This window comes from Mixophyes fleayi, chromosome 6, assembly GCF_038048845.1.
Source record: "Mixophyes fleayi isolate aMixFle1 chromosome 6, aMixFle1.hap1, whole genome shotgun sequence".
In the NCBI taxonomy this organism is placed as follows: Eukaryota; Metazoa; Chordata; class Amphibia; order Anura; family Limnodynastidae; genus Mixophyes; species Mixophyes fleayi.
In genome coordinates, this window is record NC_134407.1 from 207,090,799 (window position 1) to 207,113,246 (window position 22,448).

General features: G+C 41.4%; 1 protein-coding gene across 1 annotated transcript; it reads left to right on the top strand.

Annotated features, from left to right (window-relative positions):
- Positions 1-2,627: 2,627 nt before the first annotated feature.
- On the top strand, positions 2,628-22,224 carry LOC142160569 (membrane-spanning 4-domains subfamily A member 4A-like). Its single transcript, XM_075215431.1, has 6 exons — positions 2,628-2,917; positions 4,447-4,557; positions 7,604-7,660; positions 15,438-15,596; positions 18,826-18,948; positions 21,438-22,224. The coding sequence occupies exons 1-6, from the start codon at positions 2,639-2,641 to the stop codon at positions 21,564-21,566; spliced, it is 858 nt and encodes a 285-aa protein (XP_075071532.1). The 5' UTR covers positions 2,628-2,638; the 3' UTR covers positions 21,567-22,224.
- Positions 22,225-22,448: the final 224 nt, after the last annotated feature.

The window sequence follows — 22,448 nt, forward strand, 5'->3', positions numbered from 1 at the left end:
AAAGTCCGTTTAAGAAGTGTAGCAGTGGGAGTGTGCCGCAGCTTGGTATGGTATTACGAGTGGCAAGCAACCCCATTTGCGTCCCACTCTTAATACCCTATCGAGCAGTTCCTGCAGCTAGCTAAAGCTTGCGCCACCTAATTCCTGCCGCACAGCTTTAGCCCTGTTTTGATGTGTGTTGCGTCTGCGCCTCACTGCGACTAGGATGTATTTACATGGTCACGCCTTCACAATTCCGCGTTCCTCCCATTCTATCGTAGTGAGTCGCAAGCTGTCGCAAGTGTTAATTGCGTCCAAGATGCAGGCGGATTTGGTGCTTTCTGCACATGCCTGGTAGTGTTTTTTTTGGTTAGATGCGCCTAAAACGGACTTTGCGTCCGACTCTAAATGAGGTCTAATGTGCCTGATTCATTAAGGAAAGTAAAGCAAAAAAAGTAGTAACTTTGCAAATTGGCAAAACCATGTTGCACTGCAAAAGGTGGTAAATATAAAATGTGGGGACAGATATAGTTGAGATAAGGCATGTCCTAGATCAACTATATTGTTAAATTTCAGTTAAAAATAAAGCTATCAAGTATTTGTGTGCTACATAAAAAAGCAGCCAATGTTTTCCTTATGTGCAAAATAATAAACTAATTTGCACCCCTTGCATAGTAACATGGTTTGTCCAGGAGCAAACTTACTCCTTTTTCTTGCTTTGTTCTCCTTAATGAATCAGACCCAATGACTTATTTAATACTACATTTACGTGCAATCTTTTATGTTGAACCGTAGCAACAAATCAGCCACTTGTTTTCAATATGTAACTTGCTAACTAACCGATACAAGCTAACTGCTGATTGGTTGATGTGGTTCTATGATTCTATGGGTTATATTGACTAAACTGTGGGTTTGAATAAGTAGAGATATTGTCTCAATCAAATTCTAGTTAGCATTTATTTAGTACATTCTACAAAATGACAGCTAGAATCAGATTGGCTGCTAAAGACAACATCTCCACTTTTTCAAAACCGCAGTTTAGCAATTTTAATAAATATACCACTATGTGTCTCATCTGGAAAACCAATGTTCTGAAAGTACCAAAAACAGTAAAAAAGGTAGTGTTGCTATTCCATGATTTTTTCATACACACACATACATGATCACCAGTGTTTCATCGTACATTGTTATGTAGTGGTCTCCTAAACAATATTATAAGTAGAGGGTTACCACGTCCAGTGATATTGGTTATTTAATGTTCATTTTTTAAGCATTGCGCTCCAAATTACAGGTTTATCTGAAACACTCTAAGAACCAAGCATTCGTGATAATATATCCTATATCTTTATTTAAAATGTAATATTCTGTTGTCAGAAGTCTCTTTTATGCAGTATGTTAGTATTTAACGATGGCCATTGTATTCAATTTTAGGCTAGTCATTGATATATAAAAGCAAGCATATTTTAAAAAAAATGATTACATATTTTTAATATATATATATATATATATATATATATATATATATATATTTTGTTATGGTGTAATTCTGTTATTCTGCAATGCTTGTTTTGCAGTCTTGCAGCAGAGCACAAACAGGAAATTTACAAAGAAGGGCGAGGGGCACTGCAGAGAAAAACTATAGTTCAAGTGCTGCTACAGAAAGACACTATTGCAATAGAGTAAAAATTGGGATACATTGTATTGGATCAAGCAAACATATAACACAGCAGCGATTAACCTGGTGTCAGAGTTTCCCTTGGAAGGTATTTTAGGGGGGGGATCTCTATAGGCAATTGGGGGAGACCATGGTAGCAGTGTTCTTGTCACTCTCCAGTCTCCAGTGACATTGCATAGTACCATTGCTCACACAGAAAGAGGGGTAGCAGTGTTCTTGTCACTTGACAAAAATTGTCTGGAAATGACTGAAAACTAATGTTGTTGAGGTTAATAATAATAATGTGGGAACAAAAAAAGAGCAATTTTAGCAATTTTTTTAAAAACAAAAAAAACCCAGATCTAAAACCAAAACCAAAAAACGTGAGGACGGCTTTGCCAAAATTAAAACCAAACACGTAGTTAATACAGGTCCAAAAGCAAAACACGCGGGTCAGTGAACATCCCTAATCAATAGTAATATACCACTCATAGGTCCTTCAGCAGAAAACGGTACTCACATGCCCAACAATATTGATCTGTCATTCACATAGCCATCAGTAGTAATTTCCCACTTATATGCTTATCAGTAGTAAAAAGCCGACTTGGACACATTACCCTGATTACCACAACACCTACAACAGGTTACCCGACTTTAGACGTCCAAAGGTGTCAATCACGAAACACTGCTAAGCCCGAAGGTTTGAAATCACCATCAGCCACAATCGCGAGGAATGAAGATGTCAAGAGCAGAAAGTCACGTGACTTTCCAGGACGATACTATTACTAGGAGTGTTAAGGGAGTAATGCAAGGAGGCGGCGGATGTAAAAAGTAGAAGCCTTGCTATAAAATTTTGAACATCCGCTATAAGACGGTTGATGAGTCATTTAGTAAAATTAAACTATACTTACATCCCTAATGTACACAATTTTAGTGTTTTTGTGGTTGTTCAGTTTTGTTTGCACAATGTTATTGACTGTTTTTCTTTCTTTCTCAGCTTCTGTCATGTCATTGTACGCTATCAGCGGAGCCACAACACATACCTATGAGACCTTGAAAAACGAAGATGCCTCAGATCTTCCCAGGATGAATAATTTGTTATCTCCTCCTCATCCATATTTCACGCCCCAGCCCGCTGCACACAACGTATCTCCTGCTACACAGCAGTGGAACCTGCCTCCTGAGGTGTCACAGTGGATTCTTGGTACTGTCGTACCACAAAATACAGATTCGCCACCCCATTTTTTCAAAACATTTCGGAAAGGCAAACCAAAAGCTCTGGGGGTAAGTGTTTACAAAACCAACCTACAAAAAGGGTTCACCCTGTTAATATGTAGAAAACTACTTTGTATATAAAAATGAAACAACTACAGAGCTCCCCCTTTAAACCTCCTGCTTCAAACATAGGCCAAACCTGTCATTATAGTGGCAGTGTAGTTATAATAAGGGCTGTATATAATCAAATCAATACATTTGAATTACAATTGCCAACTTTTTAGATTTCTCCTCAGGGAGATTCCGAAAAGTAGGTCCAAGTATCATCACGGCCCCTGCCCCCTGCTGCACAATAGGGAAGTGAGCTGGATCTGGGAGAGTGATCTACTCTCTGAGGAGTCTGGGAGTTCTCCTCAAAATTCTGGAGTCTTCTAGACATTCCGGAAAAGTAGGCAAGTTTGATTCAGATAAACTTTTGTTCAGAAAATGAAGGGACATTATAATGAGACACGTTATAAACTGTATTTTTCATAAAAGTAATGCCAGAACTAAAGGTTTTGAAAAACATTGTTTTCTAAGTGGACATATTATAATGGTGAGGTATAATAATTACTTGTGGGTTTTATCAGTTGAGTTGTAAGCAGGGCCGGATTAAGGGAATGGAGGCCTCTGGGCTAAGAGGGCCTCCATACACCCGTTAGGCCCCCCCGTGAGCCGCCCACCATTCCCCCCCTCAAGCGCTTACCTCCTTCTCCTGTCACTGTAGTCCTTCCGCGGTGCGCTGTAATCTCCTTACTGGGGAGATCCCGTGAGAGTGTGACTCATAGTCTCACTCTCATGAGATTTCCTCAGTAAGGAGATTAATGAGCGCCGGGGAAGGACTACAGTGACAGGCTCAGCAGCATTGATCGGACCAGGGGCGCCCCCGCACCGATCAATAACTCTGCTGATGAAAACATCCTTTCCCCATGCGCAGTGCATTGAATCATCTTTGTTCCCATAGTGCACTTTTCTAGTTTTAAAACAGATTTCTTATCATTATTTTGTATTATTACTTTTTATTTTATATTTTTATTTCTGATTTACATAGTTAAACTTGTATTAGCAGAAGCCAATTATACTCAAATTTTTCTTTATTTTATGTTTGAAATCTATAAACTTTGATAGAGCATTGACGTAGTTATGCCATACTCTGGTGATTATTATTGCTTGCACTTTGATGTATATTTTCCCACTGATGCCCATTATATCATCCGTAATACACTGCATCCTACTCCTCTGATGCCATGAGAAAATGCATAGCGCCCATTATGAAGTCCATGCAGAGCTCTGTATAATAATAGTTAACCCCTCACCATTTGTGTGGAAATTATTTCCTTTCAATGGTTGTAAAAAGCTGATAGACAGTAAGGTCGGGTGGGGTACATTTGCTACTGGCTGTTGGATTTCATTAAGGACAAGCAGGCCATGCAGCCAATGACAACGCTTCCCTACTATTTGCTCAATGAACTCTAGCGGCCAATCATAGTTTAATTTGTGATACATTTGCATAAAAAAACTGGACATTTTTTAAATCTATTATCTTTTTTTCCCTTTAGATTGTGATGATTGTTGCGGCCACCTTGCAAATTCTTCTGGGCATTGGAATGTTTTTCACCTCACATTTTCTATCTTTGTTTTCTGGTATATCATTTTGGGGGTCATTGTTTGTAAGTACTGAAAGCATGTTCAACAGGTCTATCCTGAAATTCTTTAATTTTGAAGCATTCAATACCAATATCATATTAATCTTAATGTAGAACTAAATCTACAAAAAATGGTTTAATTAGATATTTCAAACTAATTTTGTTAAAATATTGCAGCAATGCTTTGTCTGATTCGTCTCGTAAATAAGGGTTTTCATTTTAAGCACTTAACTTGTGCTCCTAAATTCTATTAAACATGCATTGATAGTCCAGGAAATAATGTTAGTGACTGGACTTGTACAGACACCGGGCCTGAGTCAGTAAGCAGAGCAAATCATAAAAAAGGAGTAAATTTACACCTGGGCAAAACCATGTTACATTGCAGGGGGAGGTAAATTTAAACTGTGGGGATAGATTTATAGTTGGGGTAGGACATGTCCTAGATCAACTTCAAATTTCAGTGTAAAAATAAAGCTATCAAGTATTTGTCTCCTACATGAAAAACAGCCAGTATTTAACTTATGTGCAAAATAATAAACTAATTTGCACCCCTTGCATTGTAACATGCTTTGTCCCAGAGAACATTTACTCCTTTTTTTGCCTTACTTTCCTTAGTGACTCATGTCCACAGTGTCTGACAAGTGTTTGCTTTCATTTCAATGTTGGGTGCAGCAATTGTTGATTGTTGCGTTCAATGGATATGCTCATTAATATATCGTACATTATGCTGCAGAGAAGATTTAAAACACCTAATGAATGGGCTTCCAAAGCTGAAAAAATACAAGGTTTCTCTATACTTTTACCTAGCATTGTTTTTCAATGCCCACGTGTATGATTCCTAACTGTTAGCTACTGTATCTCTCTACAACTAAAGATGCGTTTGTGTAATTAGCATCTTTGTAGCATTTTAAAGCCATAGTAAATGAATTCAAAGCGTTGGCAAAGTGCATTTAAAATGTGTCCCCAAAAATTTTGAGGGAATTTAAAGAAGCAAAAAAAATGTAAGCTACTTTCCACTGCACATCTTATGTTGTCCTCAAAATAGTCATCTAATGATTACTATGAGTTGTCTGTGCTCAATGTATTTTAGCCATTGGTTGAAGTGGAAATTTAGAAGTGGAAAATGTAAGTCAATGGAATTTGATAGTTTTACAATCAAAACAGTAGGAGAAGTGTCGGTATGGCATACCACCGAATACCAGCCCACTTCAAACACTGATTTTATCCTGAAATGTAGCCTATTCTAATTTTTGAGTCATCTGTTTATTGAGTAAAGTACAGTGAATATAGAAAATGTGTCCTTCAATAGATTACTATTTTGAGGCCCATTGGTGAACACATAACATAAGGAAGCAGCCAGTTTTCGTGGAAGCTCTGATGGCGCCCATAGCAGCGCCCCCTCCTCCTCGGTTACGGCATCTTCTCTTCCTCAGACTGGGAGTGTGGTTCTGTGTGCATAACAGACGTGTAGGAGCAGCAGCCGGTTGTTTTATAGCTAATAAGATGCCAATCATCATCATCATCTTCGTCATCATCACCATTTATTTATAAAGCGCCACTAATTCCCCATTCCTGTGGAATGGGAGAAAGAAGGTGCAGGCTATCATAGCTTGAGTCCAGTAAGGGCATTACACTTAACTTAAGTACTATGTAGCGTAGGAAGCAACTACAGATGCACTTGTCAGGAAACATATCTGTTGCAGCTGCTTTTCCCCTGGTGGAAATCTGTGCTGCTGATGATGGTCATCAGCACGGATCCTGCGCTGGCCTTAAAAATATTAAAGTAAGTAAATGAAACCAACAAATAAACAACCTGGGGGTTGAGTGTGGATTAATAAACACAATTAATGTGAATTTACATAATGTTTCTGTGGCATGCTTCTGATTCCAGCATGCTTTGGCCACCTTAAATCTATGGGTATGCTGACACTTGTAGAGCTACAAGTGCCAGCATGCCCTGTCATCCAGGGACTGTTTGAACCTTTAATGCACCTTGAAAAACTGGTAAAAAATACAAAACACACACACCTTCAAAAATTGTTTTATTCTAAATATAGACACCCCCACACATCCCCCTTTAACTAGTTAATTTCTTCACCTAATTCCTCAGGTCCAGTCTGACAGGTCCTGGGTGTCCGGATGGCATTCTAATGGTTTATGAAAACAAAAAAAAGTCCCAGGGGTATATTTACTAAATGGCGGGTTTGAAAAAGTGGAGCTATTCCCTATAGCAACCAATCAGATTCTAGCTGTCATTTATTTAGTGCATTCTACAAAATGACAACTAGAATCTGATTGGTTGCTATTGGCAACATCTCTACTTTTTCAAACCCGCAGTTTAGTAAATATACTCCCCAGTCTACATAAATAAATGCAATACACTGTAATGGTCATTGCACTTGCAGCTCTGGTCAGAGCAGGATGTCCATAGACTGTCAATGATTTTTTCTTTTCCTTAACCATTAGAATGTTGTTATTCCTTTATTTAGAACAAAATAATTTTTCCCACGGTGAGTGTGTTTTTTAAACATCTTTCAAGGTGCACTAGTGGTCCCAGCAGGCCCTGAATGCAAGGGCATACTGGCCTTTGTTCTTCAAGTCACAGATTCCCTAGCAGACATTGGTAGTACTACAAGCATCATGGAAAAAGTATGTAATTTAAATGTATTTATTAACCCACACTTACTACAGAGGGGTGTGGGCCCTTTTTGCTAAGGGGGGAATTCAGCTATGCGTTGCCCAGCCGAGGGATGGTTGGTAGTTTGGCAGAGTTTGGTAAAGTGCTAAGGAATTTGCTGCCGCTTTATAAATAAATGTTGTTGATGATGATGATGATGATGACCTCATGCTGCAGGTTTTCATTCTATTGTGTTGGTATTGACATTTTCAGGGGGACCACACTTTTGTCCCTATTTTACCGACGCCATCCTCGGCTGGGTTCATCTTTTTTCCCTTCTATTTATTTAGTTTTTAAAGGCCATCAAGATATGCTTTGAGTATATAATAATGCTACCGTTGTAGTTTATGACGTATATAATATGTGATATTTACTGTGTTTTTTGCTTTGCAGTACATCATTGCAGGATCTCTGACAATTGGGGCTCAGGCTAAACCCAACATCTGTTTGGTGAGTTCTCTGATAATAACAACCACAAAATATAACTTGGGAAAAATCTAGTTGAACATCAAGGGACGCTCTATTTGCACTTCCATAAGGGAGACAAGATTAAATAGACTAACTATATAATTATAATTTAAACATAATCCATTTCATTCAACTTTGTATTTTAGTAAATGTAATGAGGAGAGAGATATGCACTATATGGTCTTTTCCAGTTACTCTGGACTTTAGGACTAGGCAAATGAAATGGCCACATCCCTATTAAAGCTAGACTATGCCCTAAAGCTCTTCTCATTATATGTGAAACACATGAGCCTGACATTCTTCAGATATAAATATAAGTGGAAAATATGACACTCTATTAAGGCTTGATTTAAGGACTACCTTTCCATGCATCAAATGTCCACTCCATCAAATGACTGATACTGAACTGAACATTGTTCCCTATACAGAAATTCTGGAAAGGAAATATTCTGAATAAGACTAGACTTCCCCTCAGCCTCCTTGGGCTTTGGGCCCAATGGTGAAATTCCTAGCCTCAGTATGGGGGAGTGCTCAACAAAGTGGCTGGACACTCAGTCCAGCATTAGTTAGATATTTCTATACTTGCAGGAGAAAGGGCCTTTAGTTGCGTAATATTAAACCCAATCCTGAAACCTACTTGCGATAGTTCAGTTTCTCCCCACTTGGGGTACGCTGCCAGCATCTTGCCTAGCTCTACTGGGCTAGATGCCTTTGTTTAGAACACTCACTCCTTGTAACTTGGCAGCAATTCCCCATTTATTCCTGCACATTTCTTTGCAGAGTGTCATCACGCGGCAGAATGTCCTAGCATATCTGGACTTACAAAATTGTTTTGTGCACTGTGTTTAGTTAAAAGTCCAGCACTTGGGTTTTTTCTGTTTTTGAGTGCCAGCCCAGTCTGTCCATGGTTTTGCAAATGTGCCTCCCCTACTGCACCCAGAAGTTCTGACCCTACACCTTGGAGAGTTCGATACTGCGCATGTTTAAATAAAGGTTAAGCCTGCAAGAACTCCCTTCTAATGATTCCCCAAATTATATTTCTCCCTTATGTATATATGAACTGTTATGAATACTGTAATCCCCTTTATGTAAATTGCAAAATATCCACTGAAAAACCTGTAGCCATAATTGGCAAATCCGATTTCTCTAAGACACAAATAAAGCTGCTCCAAAGGTGTGCGAAGCTTCAATGTGACCAGATGGGCTTACTCCTCCACCTGGTCTGAGGGGGAGGAAGGAATGAAAGGATGTTCTTCCTGCACAGTTTATCTGGGTTGCTTTCTCACCCCGTTGGTAAACAACTATTACTGACCACTCCTATTGGTGTCACCTGCTACCATACACTGGTCAACTTGCAAATGCCAACTATGCAATAATTATAGAAGAATTCGGCTGCCACCACTAGGCTCCTTCAGAGGGGCCTAGAACCGTTTACTTCTGGGTAGCTGGTATAGCTTCTGTAGTGCCTCTTAGCTGTGGAAATTTGTAGAGCTAACAAGACTCAACCGAGAGTTTTGGTTCCTCTGAAAAAGCTAGGTATTGCTTTGGTCCCTGTCCAACCCCCAGGAGATAAGACCCAAAACATTGGGAAGTCAGGAAAGGGAGCTCTTGTCCTGTCCTACAAAAGCCACCATCAGAATTGGAGCTGGGTTAAAAACGCAGTGGTTGGAGGCATTGGAAGTTTTGAACTTCTTGAAGCTCAGAGGTGTTAGACCTCTGGAAGACCTGTCTGCCAGTCAGGGCGGATTGGGAACTTAAAGTGGCCCTGGAAAAAAATGTGAAAGTGGACTCACATAGATGGGACCAAATCATATGTAGGCAGGACGATCCCCAAAATATGCAGAGTCTGCACACTGTCATTCCTAGCCACATTGGTAGTAGGCAAGGCCAATAGTAGACGGAGCTACAGCTATGGCAAGAGGAGCCGGTCACTGTAGGAGGGGGTTAACTTACAAATATGCAAAGTAGCTGGAGAGGCTAGGGCTGGATCCCATAGAAAATGACAGATGACATCCTGAGATGGCATTACCTTTCTGCAAAATACAAAGCTTTTTTAAGCTTCATGCTTTGAGGAACTTTGCAGTCATCATATTAATCTATGTGGACTGCACTAAGAAACTGTAAGTGGGTTATGGCAGAAAAAATCTTTGATTCAATTTAATCTTTGATGCAATTTACACCAAAAATGTAGGTGTATATTGTGACTGAGAATTACACAATTATAACTGCATTGCATGCAGACCTTAGAGCTTGAGAATTTCCCAGTCTATAAATATTAATGCAATGCCATCTAGAGCTCACTTATATCAGGGCTCGGTAACAAGCTGGTCTATCAGCATCTTATGAGGGTCTATTATTTTTTTAAACCCTGGAATGCCTGACAGACACACAGAGAAGGCCACTTTGCACCCCAGGAAATAAGTGAACAATAAAATGGTTAGCGAGGGTTGTGTTTGAAGGTGTGTTTATTTATAATAAATGTATTTTTTCACAGCGTGCATGTTTTTTCTGTAGTTTGCCTAGGTGCACTACAGGTCACAGTGTTCATGGATGCCAGGATATGCTGCTAATTGTGGTTCTGAAAGTGCCAGCATGCCCTGGCAGACATGGATAAGATGGCATTTGTAGTACTACAATCTACAACATATCCAACCCCTGTAAGGTGACCAGAGCCTGCTGGGACCAGCAGTGAACCATGTCAAAATGCTTATATTACTTTCATTTATTTTATTATCCCACACTCACTGCACCATAGAGGTTTGGGAAAAGCCCTAGTGCTTTTAGCATGGGGCTAATTTTTCTAGAGGAGGGGGTAACTTTTGTAGTTGCCCACTTCTTACCTCTACCAGCATGATGGGCATAATGAAAATGGCATATAAAAATATTATATCAAAGCCATAATCACCTACCAACCCAATCTGTCTACTGATTCAATGCAGAGACTATTCTAGTGCTGTCTATATAATATAGACTAGTAACCCCTGTACAATACAGAAAGTATTCTAGTGACCTATGTACGAAAAGCTTCCATATGTAGAGCATCCTTGTGACCATCATACAATACAAAGATCATTCTTGTGACCATCATACATTACATATAGTATTCTAGTAACACCTATACAAAGTGGAGAGCATTCTAGTTGTCAGAATCACTAGGTGGAATTGATGATACCTGCCAGCAGTTGGCGCTACTGAGTACTGAGGCGCGGAGTCTAACACGCCCCTGGTTTTCACCAGGAACCCCCGCAAGGAGGTATGGACTTTGTTGCAGGAGACGTGCAGGTCGCGGCCCTCAGTATCAGTCAGCTGGCGAGGTAACAATTGAGGCAGCGGTGATAGCCCACCAGGATGCAGGATGGAAGAGTAGTCAGCAAGCTGGGTCAAAACCAGAGGAATGGATATAGCCAAATCATAAGCAGGAGAATGGTCAGGAAGCCGGGTCAATACCAAATATCACTTTAAGCCAGAATCAGGAACCAAAGGAGAAGTCAGGAACAAGCGGGGTCAGAGTCCAAAACAGCAACACAGGAACAAAGGCTGAAGCAAGGCTGAAGACCAAATACTCTGGCACTAGACATGTGTCATAGACTGCCTTATATACCCTAAGGTGCCTCCTGATAGGGTTAGGGAGATTTTGGCGGTAAGACAAGCTGGCTGCAGACAGGTGAGCAGAGATAGCGTCCCGCTGCTAGGCAACAGGACGTGGCTGCTTGGAAGGTGCAGGTGTCCATCTCCTGCACAAAGTGTCAGTGCGGAGACGGCGCCTGACACTAGTTAACCCTAGACAATGCTGAGAGAATCCGAATGACTGCCATACAGTACAGAGAGCATCTTAATGACTAGCATACAATACAGAGAGCATCCTTGTGACTACCATACAATACAGAGAGTGAGAATCTTACTCTTGTAAGTCATTGTGACCCCCGATCCTTTCTTTGTCATACAGTGTGCATGTGATGCCCTATATGACTTTCTATTTGATGCTCCCTGATATCATTCCACCCCTGCTTTCAAATCCCTCATATCGTGGCCCCCTGTATTGATGTATTAACATGTCATGTCCACCATTTACGGTTTCCCCCATATCATGCCACTTTGTATAGTACCTTTACTGCTGAAAGCAGTGTCACGTCCATCAGAAAGGAAGTTTCCTGTAGAGCGAGTGGGAAGTCTTGACTCACTGTAAGTCTTGTGAGTTAAGAATGACCTCATCTCTTAGAACTGCGAGCTCCTATGCAGTGAGAGACAGCATGTCAGCAAATCAGAATGCAGCTCTCCCATTCTGATTTTCTGCCCGGCAGATTGTCAATGCATACTATAAAAGATTCTGTGCAAGTTATAAAAGATTGGAATAATTGGGTTAGATTGCATATTCTTCTTTATTAAGAATATCCTCATGGAGACCATATACCAAAGGAGTTCTTAACGCCCTAACAATCTCCACAGCAGGGTGCTTTGTTAAAATAATTGTAGGATTTATTTTTACTGAGAAGTCTAGTTGCCTGTAATATAATCTACCCTATCTAGAATACAAATCTACTGTCCTTATCTGCCTGCTTCAACACCAATTCTTAATTACATTAAGAATTATTGAAGCCTGTTTTATTTAAGACGGAGCAGTGATTGTATATAAATATACATGGACTTGCTACTGAATGTGATATTGTGAACTGAAGAAACAGTTCCAACTTTGCTGATGGTAGAGTGAAAGTCTTGCCACGACTAAGCCCATACAGCAAAACGCGCATTGGCGTGTCGCTGGCTGTTTCTGTTTCCTCGCATTATGATAGGATGCGATGATACAGAATTATGATAGGATGCGATGAATATATGGATAACAGTGCATCCAGCGGATTTTAAAGCACACAGTTGTTTTTAAGATCTATGGTATTTTTGTTTTAATATTTCGCTGAATCTATACAGCTAATAAAAGTTAAGTTTTAAATATTAGTTCTTCCATCTCCACATGAGAAATAGAAGGTACTAGAGAGCAATTGTGCACCTTATCAGAGCCGGATTTACACCTCATGGGGCCCTAGGCAAGATATCGGTTTGGGCCCCCCCTTCACACACACAGTGGCCCCTCACACACACACAGTGGCCCCTCACACACACACATAATACATGCACGCAGTCAGGGCTGCCAAGAGGAATTCAGGGCCCCGGTACAACAAATTCATGGGGGCCCCCTCATAGTCGAGTAAGCCCAAAAATGTTTGCGCCGCCTAGCGGCGGCGCAAGCAATTACGGGGGTGTGGTCATACATTTGGGGGCATGTCAATGTGTCGTGGGGGCGTAGCTAGCCTAAACGGCGCCGCAAAATAAATTCGGGGGTGTGGTCATACATTGGGGGGCGTTGTCCACTTTCAAGATCACAGACCAAGCTTTCCCATAGGTCCCCACTGTCCCTGATATTCAAGGATTTTCAAAGATTTATCTATTTTTATTGTATTGATCAATTGCACAATAAAATTTTTTTTATGTTACATGTAGTTCTTAACATCTATCCCTACTCATATTTTTAGGCTTTAGAAGTTATTATTTGTTGAAAAAGAGTATTTAAGAGGCAAATTAACATTTTTGCAACTACTATGTCCTGCTGATTTGGATACCTAATTGCACTACATAAATATACTGGATCACATATAAAGAACTGTGATTATGTATTTAACTAAAATGAAGCTTGCTTAAGACCAAGCGGATATAATTGTTCCCATAGGTGTCTCATGTGTTTTTATAAGCACACAGCTTTCTACCTCTGGATTAAGGGCCTATACAGTTATTATTTATATATATATAATCCCCCAGATTATTATTTTCAGTCTATCTTTACTTACCTTTTCTTAGCTTCTTTCTTTTCTTTTCTTTTATTCTGTCTTCTTTTCTTTCTTCATGCTGCTTGCTTGGTCCTGTCCTGTGTCTGGCTGCGGCGCTCCTCACTGACTGTTGGGCGTGACTTGATGATGTCACGCCCGACAGTCAGTGTGACTAGAGAAGACAGGAGAGGAGGGACGCGGCGCCGCGATCACGTGGTGAGTATATATTTTCTTTTTTTTTTCTCAGCTCCCCCCACCAACGAACGAAACAGACCCCCTCCCCCCCCCCCCCCCCCCCCGGAGAAAAAATAAAAATAGAAGAAATGAAAAATGAAAAAAAAAAAAACACAAGAAAAAAATGTTTAAAAAAAAATAGTAGTGAAGGACCGGCCCGGGCCCCCCGGCGAGCCCGGGCCCGGGTAAAATGTACCCGCTCCCCCCCCCTCTCGGCGGCCCTGCACGCAGTGGCCCCTCACACACACACACACACACACACACATAATACACGCACACAGTGGCCCCTCACACACACACACTCACACACACACATAATACACGGACGCAGTAGCTCCTCACACTCACACACACACACACACACACACATAATACACGCATGCAGTGGCTCCTCACACACACATAATACACGCACGCAGTGGCCCCTCACACACACACTCAATACACGCACGCAGTGGCCCCTCACACACACACACACACACACACACAATACACGCACGCAGTGGCCCCTCACACACACACAATACACGGACACAGTGGGGACACACACACACACGATACACGCATGAAGTGGCCCCTCACACACACATAATACACGGACGCAGTGGGGACACACACACACACAATACACGCACGCAGTGGCCCCTCACACACACACACATAATACACGCATGCAGTGGCCCCTCACACACACACACACACACACATAATACACGCATGCAGTGGCCCCTCACACACACATAATACATGGACGCAGTGGGGACACACACACATAATACACGGACGCAGTGGATACAGACACACACATAATATTCGGACGCAGTGGGGACACACACACACACAATACACGGACGCAGTGGGGACACACACACACAATACACGGACGCAGTGGGGACACACACACACGCACAATACACGGACGCAGTGGCCCCTCAAACACACGTAATACACGGACGCAGTGGGGGGACACACACATAATACACGGACGCAGTGGCCACACACACACAATACATGGACACAGTGGGGACACACACAATACCAGGACACAGTGGGGACACACACAATACCAGGATGCAGTGGGGGGACACATACACACTTAATATACTACCCCACCCCTCCCCCAACTTACCTTTTTCCTTGTAGGAGCTGTGGAGTCTTCATCCCCTTCACACATGGGACGGCACTTGTGATGTGGTGCATGTCTCATGTGACACACAGCAGGCCACACAGAGGAGGGAGGGAGGAGACCAGCCACCACACTAGCCCCATGTGGCCCCTCCCCCGACTCGCGCCACCCGACCCCCCCCTCCCCCGATTCGCGGCACCCCTCCCCCGCATGAGTCGCAAATTGCTCCTGTCCCCCCCAGCTGTGCCCCCTGAGAGCCGCTAGGCTCTAGGCAGGTGCCTAGGTTGCCTAGCGGTAAATCCGGCCCTGCACCTTATACATTCTTTCTTTTTTGTTTCCGGTAGAGTGAAAGTCTCAAGACATGCATGAGAGCCAAGAGCCATCTGCCATGTATGGCCACCCACAATTACCACATTTTAACCTGCCATTGGCTGCATTGCATCATCCTACCATAATCAATGAATAAATGAGGAATATCTGGGACTATGGGACAACACCAGAGTTATCCTCTAGAATGTGGGAATGTTGGGAGATATTGTGCAGTAAACTTTTATTAATTGCTTTGCTCCTTTTCTCTGTACAGGTGAAAGGTTCCCTTGCCTTGAACATCATAAGCATACTTGTCAGTTGTGTTGTATTGATCCTAAATGGCATTGACCTAGCAATACTTCGCTGTGATATCAATTATTATTCCAGTACTGGTGTGAACTACTTCTTGTACACATTATGCCAGCAAAAAAATGTAAGTAGTATTCAAGTGTTTACTTAAAATGGACTAAGGGATGATGCCTTGCGGAGCAAATTTAATAAAATGTAACCCTGAAAATGTAATAGTTATGAATTTTGTATAGATATTTTGTACAAAATGTCACATTCTTAAGTTAACCACACATGGACCAAGTATTGCGCAGCTGGGTCACTTCCAATGTAGTCACAGACACTGATAGCTTAATTATACAGATCTGAGTGTTCGGAGATTGGGCTGAGTATCTTAATCACAAGGGTGCGTAATATTTTGGTCAGAAGGTGATTGCACAGACAGGCAGACAATGGTCATCTGCAGACCTTATTGTGCCCTGAATTCATCCAATTGTTTTCCTTTCAAACATTAATATCCATAGCATTCATTTTGGGGCAACAAATGCTTAATATTGGACCAATTCACCAATATTATGGGCGCTATTGACATTTTTGAGGTCTTCATTACAGTTTTATTGTGAGAATAAAAAGCTGGAGTTGCTCTATCTGCTGTAGTCCCACATCGTAAACAGCTTGTCGATTTAATTGTGCTATGAAAAAAAATAAGTAAAAAAGCTTAAGTTATCCCATTATTTCCCAAAAGGTATTAGAAGTGAGTATTACTTATCCCAAACGAATTGGCTTATACCAAACTCACTCCGGCTGCTTCGGAACATTGGAGTCATGTTAATATTCTATTTTCCTTTATGTTCAAATTCTTCACAATCACCATTCTATTCACAAAATTGTGTTATGTTGCAAATCAGCCATTGTCACATAATATTGTTTAATAGATTGTTTTGCATGTGTGTGCTTTGTATGTGCTCCAATGAGTGCTATCAATATGTTTTGTTCTGTTCTCCCTCCTACTTTATATTGACTTTGATCAAATTAATACATTTGCATTAAAGAAATGAATTGAAAAATCAACAGTAACTGATTTCAACAGGGGTACTCTGCTCTGCTACGGACACACTCTGCCAATATCAGAATATTTTCAATTTAGTAATCAAAAACATAAATATAAATAATACTTCAACTAACAGTCTCCTTGATAACTTTTTCACTCTCTGATTATTACTTTTTTCAGAGTATCACAAGATTACTTTAGATAGATAGTGTCTGCTTAACTAAGGCTTTGCTTCTGCATTGACTATGCTATATAGATTATTGAATTTAACATTACAGACTGCTTTTCCCATTGGCCGTTGCAAATTCCTGTGACAATTATCTTGGCTCACAGACCCATACGCAAAAGCAGGGACACTTGTACAAAAGTCGGAGTGCGATGTTAATGAAAGTGCATTTTAACTGTTGTTTTACACTCCAACCCTCTAGGGTGTTGCAAGGTGCTAGATGTGTAAACATGGGGCTTGATTCAATAAGGAAAGTAAATACTGATATGTGCTGCATTTTGCATTAAATTGCTATGCATATGCCCATAAACAGACTATATCCCAGAGAACGCGTGTATGCAGTTTTTGCGCAAAAGACACTTACGACACGCTACGATTTCATGCGCGGAACGGGGAGGGGAATGGGCGCATGCGTGTAGTCAATATACAGTAAGGGCGCGCTGAGGTCGAGCGCACGCATCTTGGAGAAGCTTTGGGCATTTTCAAGGTATGCCTTTTTCTGTTGCGTCACTTGCACCAGCTACAGGGTAGGTGTAAATGCGGAATGGTAGTGATGATGATCGTCTTTACATGCTAGAACATGTGTTTGCAATCAAGAGCAATGCATTATCTGTACAGTAGACATTAATAACATCCTGATAAATGTATATATTTTTTTATGTTTTATCCTTAATTACTATATTACTAACAGGTGACAATAACTAAAAAAAAATTTCCTCTGTGTTCCACTGAGAATTTATATCCTACATATGTATTGGAGGGATCCTGCAGTGTATTGTCTATCAGAGCAGAGCGTACCTAGACCCGTATTCAACAAGAGCCGTTGTAGTGGAATACGGATTTGCATAGGCGTGAATTGCGTGCGCTTTTAAAAAAACGCATAATATGTTTGCTTTCCATGCCTTAATGAATCAGGCTCATGATGTGTGAAAATTTAAACAGCACTTTGCTGTGATGGAAAGAATTAAAGTAACCACAAATCAAGAATGTGAAATAAATTATATTGTTAAATTTTGTGGAGTTTATTTTACAGTATAGTTAGGTCAACACTACTGTATTTCACCACTGTACATGTACTTACACTTGCAGAGTTGATTACTAGTTGATTACAGAGTTGGTCTACAAGCACCAGCATGCCCAAACTGTTAATGGCATCCCGGGCTGGCTCGGACTTGTAGTTCCACAAACTAAAATGATGTTTTACACTTTTTTTTCTTATTTTAGCTCACTTTATTACCCTACACTCACCACCCCAGGGGTCTAGGCTTTGGGGGGGGTTAAACAGTTTGTTTGCAGACCTCACTCCCTAGGGAATCCGGCCCATGCTGTACAGCATGGGGTTGGTTTGTCATTATGGCAGAGGGACATCCTCCTTCTATAGTGCCAACAACCCTGGCTGGTTTGTCTAGTGTTGGTTTCTGTGAAATCAGGGGGCCCCACCCTTTTTTCCCCCTTTATTTTGTAGAAACCAGCACTAGCCTGGCAGAACTAGGGTTAATAGCATTTGGAGGGGGGACTCCACACTTTTTATTTAATCTATTTTTTACACAGTAAACAGCCGGTGAGTCAGGCGCTGACAGGTACATATATCATACTTGCCAACTTATGGCAAGTATGATCCGGGAGCTGCCAGGGCAGGTGGGCGTGCAGGGGGCGGGTCTCTGAAAATCGCATCATTTTACAGCGGGGGGGGGGGGGGGGGGTAGGGCCAAATGCAGCAATTCCAGGTGAATCACTGCAATTTGGCTTTAATTCTGTCCACTTCCTAGCGAGAGATTGTCATACTCTCCCGGGAGACATTCCAGGAGAGTTGGCAAGTATGACATATGTATCTGCAGCAGCCTGTGTAGTACAGCAGCCCTGCACCTGAATTCAACAGGCCAAGGATCTTGAGATCCATGGCTTGATGAATTTGGGCGCCCATAAAGCTTAAGTACGGGTGTCAAATTCTGAGCGCGGGTTGCGCTCAGAGTGAGTGCCCTAATGAATCAGGCCCTACAAGTTTAAACCGAAATTCTCCTATATGTCAGAATGTAATACATGGCATTTTCAATAAGTACAAAAAAACTGTTAAGTATTTTTACTTTGTCTTTACAGATCAGTGGATATGCTCTTCATGGTCTTCTCATTTTGATAAATCTGCTGCTGTTTTGTGTGTTCTTTTCCGTCTCCATATTTGGCTGTCGTTCCTTATCACATGTCCCATCAAATATTACCCAGGTAAAAAATAAACATATATCAGCTGCATAAACATTGTGAAACCTAGTTTAACCTAAACAAATCCTCAGACTCTTTCTTAAGAGACTTATGGGTTTTCTCTAATCAAGTACTGTACATTGTATTGCATTTTAAAGTCAACATGAAGTTTAATTTACCCCTTGTTTGAGACTCCCATGTTGCATAAACAGCTTTTCTGTACATAGGGTCTGAGTCACTTTTATCTCACAAGGTCTAATAATGTCCCCAATGGTTCTGAGCATCAGCCCACCTTTCCTATCCCTCTAGGTATAATGGCTTCATGAACTATATGCAAAAATAAATGCCCTATGTATACGGACCATAATTGCTATAGACATGTAGAGGGGCATAGAAGGCTTGTATGCTCTGTTCACCTCTATCATTTCTACACATGATGCCCAATGCAAATCAATGTTATGCAGAGAAGAAGAGAGAGGGAGATGAGGAAATTAGAGGGAGGGGTGGTTCAGAGAACCAGAGGTTGAGAGGAAAGGAAGCCAGTGAGAGCGGAAGTATAGAACCAGAGAGGAGAGAAGAAAGAACTAGAGGGGGAATAGAGAATCAGAGAGACGGTTGAGGATCAGAGTAGGGAGGACGAGGAGAGAACCAGACAGGAGTGAGAGGAGAGAGAAGCAGAAGGAGAGAGAACCAGACAGAAGTCTGGAAAAAGCACTGAGGAGGGAGACATAAAATAATTAATCTACAATGAATAACATGGAGGAGACATTGACAGTACCAATAACCATATCTGCTTTGTTTTTTTTTTGTTACTAATCATATGCAAATGTCGATGACCAATGGCGGCCTTTGTCAGGCGCAGGCTGGCAGAGTTCAGCCCGGGGGGCGCCCAGACAGCCACATCACATGACACGCGATGCGGCCGTGTCCAATGACGCGGCCGCATCGCGTGTCATGTGATGTGGCCACCTGTGCACTGACGCGGCCGCATCCCGTGTCATGGGATGCGGCCGCCGGTAAAAATCAGTCGAAATTGCCTCCGGGTGGCGGCCGGCCCTAACAGCAGTGAGCGGCCCGGGGGACCGATGCTCCCCTGCCCCCCGCCCCTGGCCTTTAACATATGGCCCTGTAAATACAGGGCCATATGCAGTATCCATTGTGGGGCTTTCCTATCCTTCTATCCATTTCACCTTATGAAATCAGAGGTAAGCCTTTTCAAATGGTTATATCTTGTGCATCTATCAAAGCAAATATGTTTACTTTGAATCTCAATATTTAGCAATTAGGTACAAAATACAATATAAAATAATCCTGTTTAAGGACAACTTCTTGTCAGTTTCAAAGTAGTAAATAGTGCACGTGAAGTAATCTACTACTTTTAGAGATATAAAACAGGTTTTCCCTAACTTTTATCCAAGCAGCTGGTTATGCTGTTTCGTGGCCATGCTTTTAAGGAGAAACAAAGGACAGTCTGCAGGACATTACAGAGTGTTGCTATAACCCTAGGTCAATATTGTAACTTAGAACAAATTTTGTTCAGCTGTTTATATTCTAAGGGTATGAGCAACAGTTTCACCTGGAACAAAATTAGGTAGCCTAATTAAATATATTATAAAGTAGGTGACCGAACAACATATTTTCAAAATCTAAATATATATGTTTATAGTGAAGAAACCCTTTAAGCCTGAGGTATACTCACTGTAGATAGTTGTGCCTTACTCCAATGCTGCTCCCAAAAGACAGTTGATCTGATTCATCAAAGCACATGTCTGCCAATTTTGAGCTTATCACTCTGAGCATGCCCAGAATCGGGAGATACGTCCGTGAACACAGCCTCATTCGCTGTGTTGTCGCATGCAAAGGACACTTGCTTTACGATTTCGGAGAGTGAACTGGGCAGGGAGGGGTGTTTTGCCATTGTGAATTTACAGCAGGGGCGTGCCAAACTCAAGCGCACGCAGCCGCGTCCGAATCCAGTTTTGTGAATCGATAATCCACATAGGTATTGGACATATCCTGCAGTGTCTTGTGTAGTAGAGCACAGCAGACCTGCCCCCGATTCAAAAGCGCACGTATCTAGAGATCCGTGCCTTGATGAATTTGGGAGCATGCAAAGCCTAAATACACGCGTGTAATACTGAATGCGGTTTGCGCTCACAATACGTGTCTTGATGAATCAGGCCCAGTATGTGAAGGACTGATATGCATGATCTAGGCATCCTGCTGTCTGACCGTTATGATGATGCCATCACCTCATACTGCTGTCCTGGAATTGGCAACACATAGTGATGTTGACCAGATAACAAGCAGACATTACTAGAAGTACTGGACAGCCACAGTTGAAACAGGAGGCACCATATCTAAAGTTTCGAATTAAAGAGTAAACCTAGTTCATTCTGATGTGCAAATTAGTGTTTTTTTAAAAAAAATAGTATATGTTATAATTTTTGTTCTTTTTATTATATTGTCATAGTTGTTCATTTTTTGCTTTATTTTGTTGTATCTACTTATAGGTGTTTGTTATACAGAAGGATGCGTTGGCTTCCATGAACCCTTCCACAGTTCCAACAACATCTCAATTACCACCACCACCACAACCACCCCCACAAACACGTATCGTCCGTTACGTCAATGCTGTTTAATATTTTTATTTATAATTCTATTACATATTGTTAAGGTCCCGTTTTACCTACACAGAGTGGAGATAGCCATTTTGTGGGATGAGACAATATTTATGAGAATGCAGCCTATCAATTCCGAAAGAACCAAATGTCTCCTGAATATTGGCCATGAAGTGCCTCAGTAATTTCACTATATCTTTGTAAATTAATAGGCTGGATTCTTATGAATATTGGTTCAGCCCATCTCCAGCGTATGTAGTTTATGATACAAGTAAAATGTGCATAAACACTGATTGTGCTATTCAATATGGGCCTGAGTCATTAAGGAGAGCAAAGAATAAAAAAGGAGTAACTTTGCACCTGGGCAAAACCATGTAGTATTGGAGGGGGAGGTAAATTTAAAATGTGGGGACAGATTTATAGTTGGGGTAGGGCATGTCCTAGATCAACTTTAAATTTCAGTGTAACAATAAAGCTATGAAGAATTTATTGTATGAAAAAACAGCCAGTATTTAACTTATGTGCAAAACAATAAACTCATTTTCACCCCTTGCATTGTGACATTGGTTCGTTCCTAAATGACTCCGGCCCTATGTGTCTTATTTGCAAGCACATTACTATATGAAACAAATAGTCACACAACTGATATCCCAATTATCTAGAGATTCCAACTCAGACTATTATGACGGGGGGTCTTGACTACGACATGATGGAGGCATGGGCACATCATGATGGGGTTGTGGCCATTCTGGGGCTTGCCTAGTACTTTTGAAGGAATAGGCTGTCCGTTCTCTCCTCACCCCCCCCTCCAATTGCCATGCGCATTGTTTAACCTCTGTGAATAGGCAATATCTCTCTAATTACCAACCTATAGGGACAAAGCTGTCCTAAATGGGACGGCGG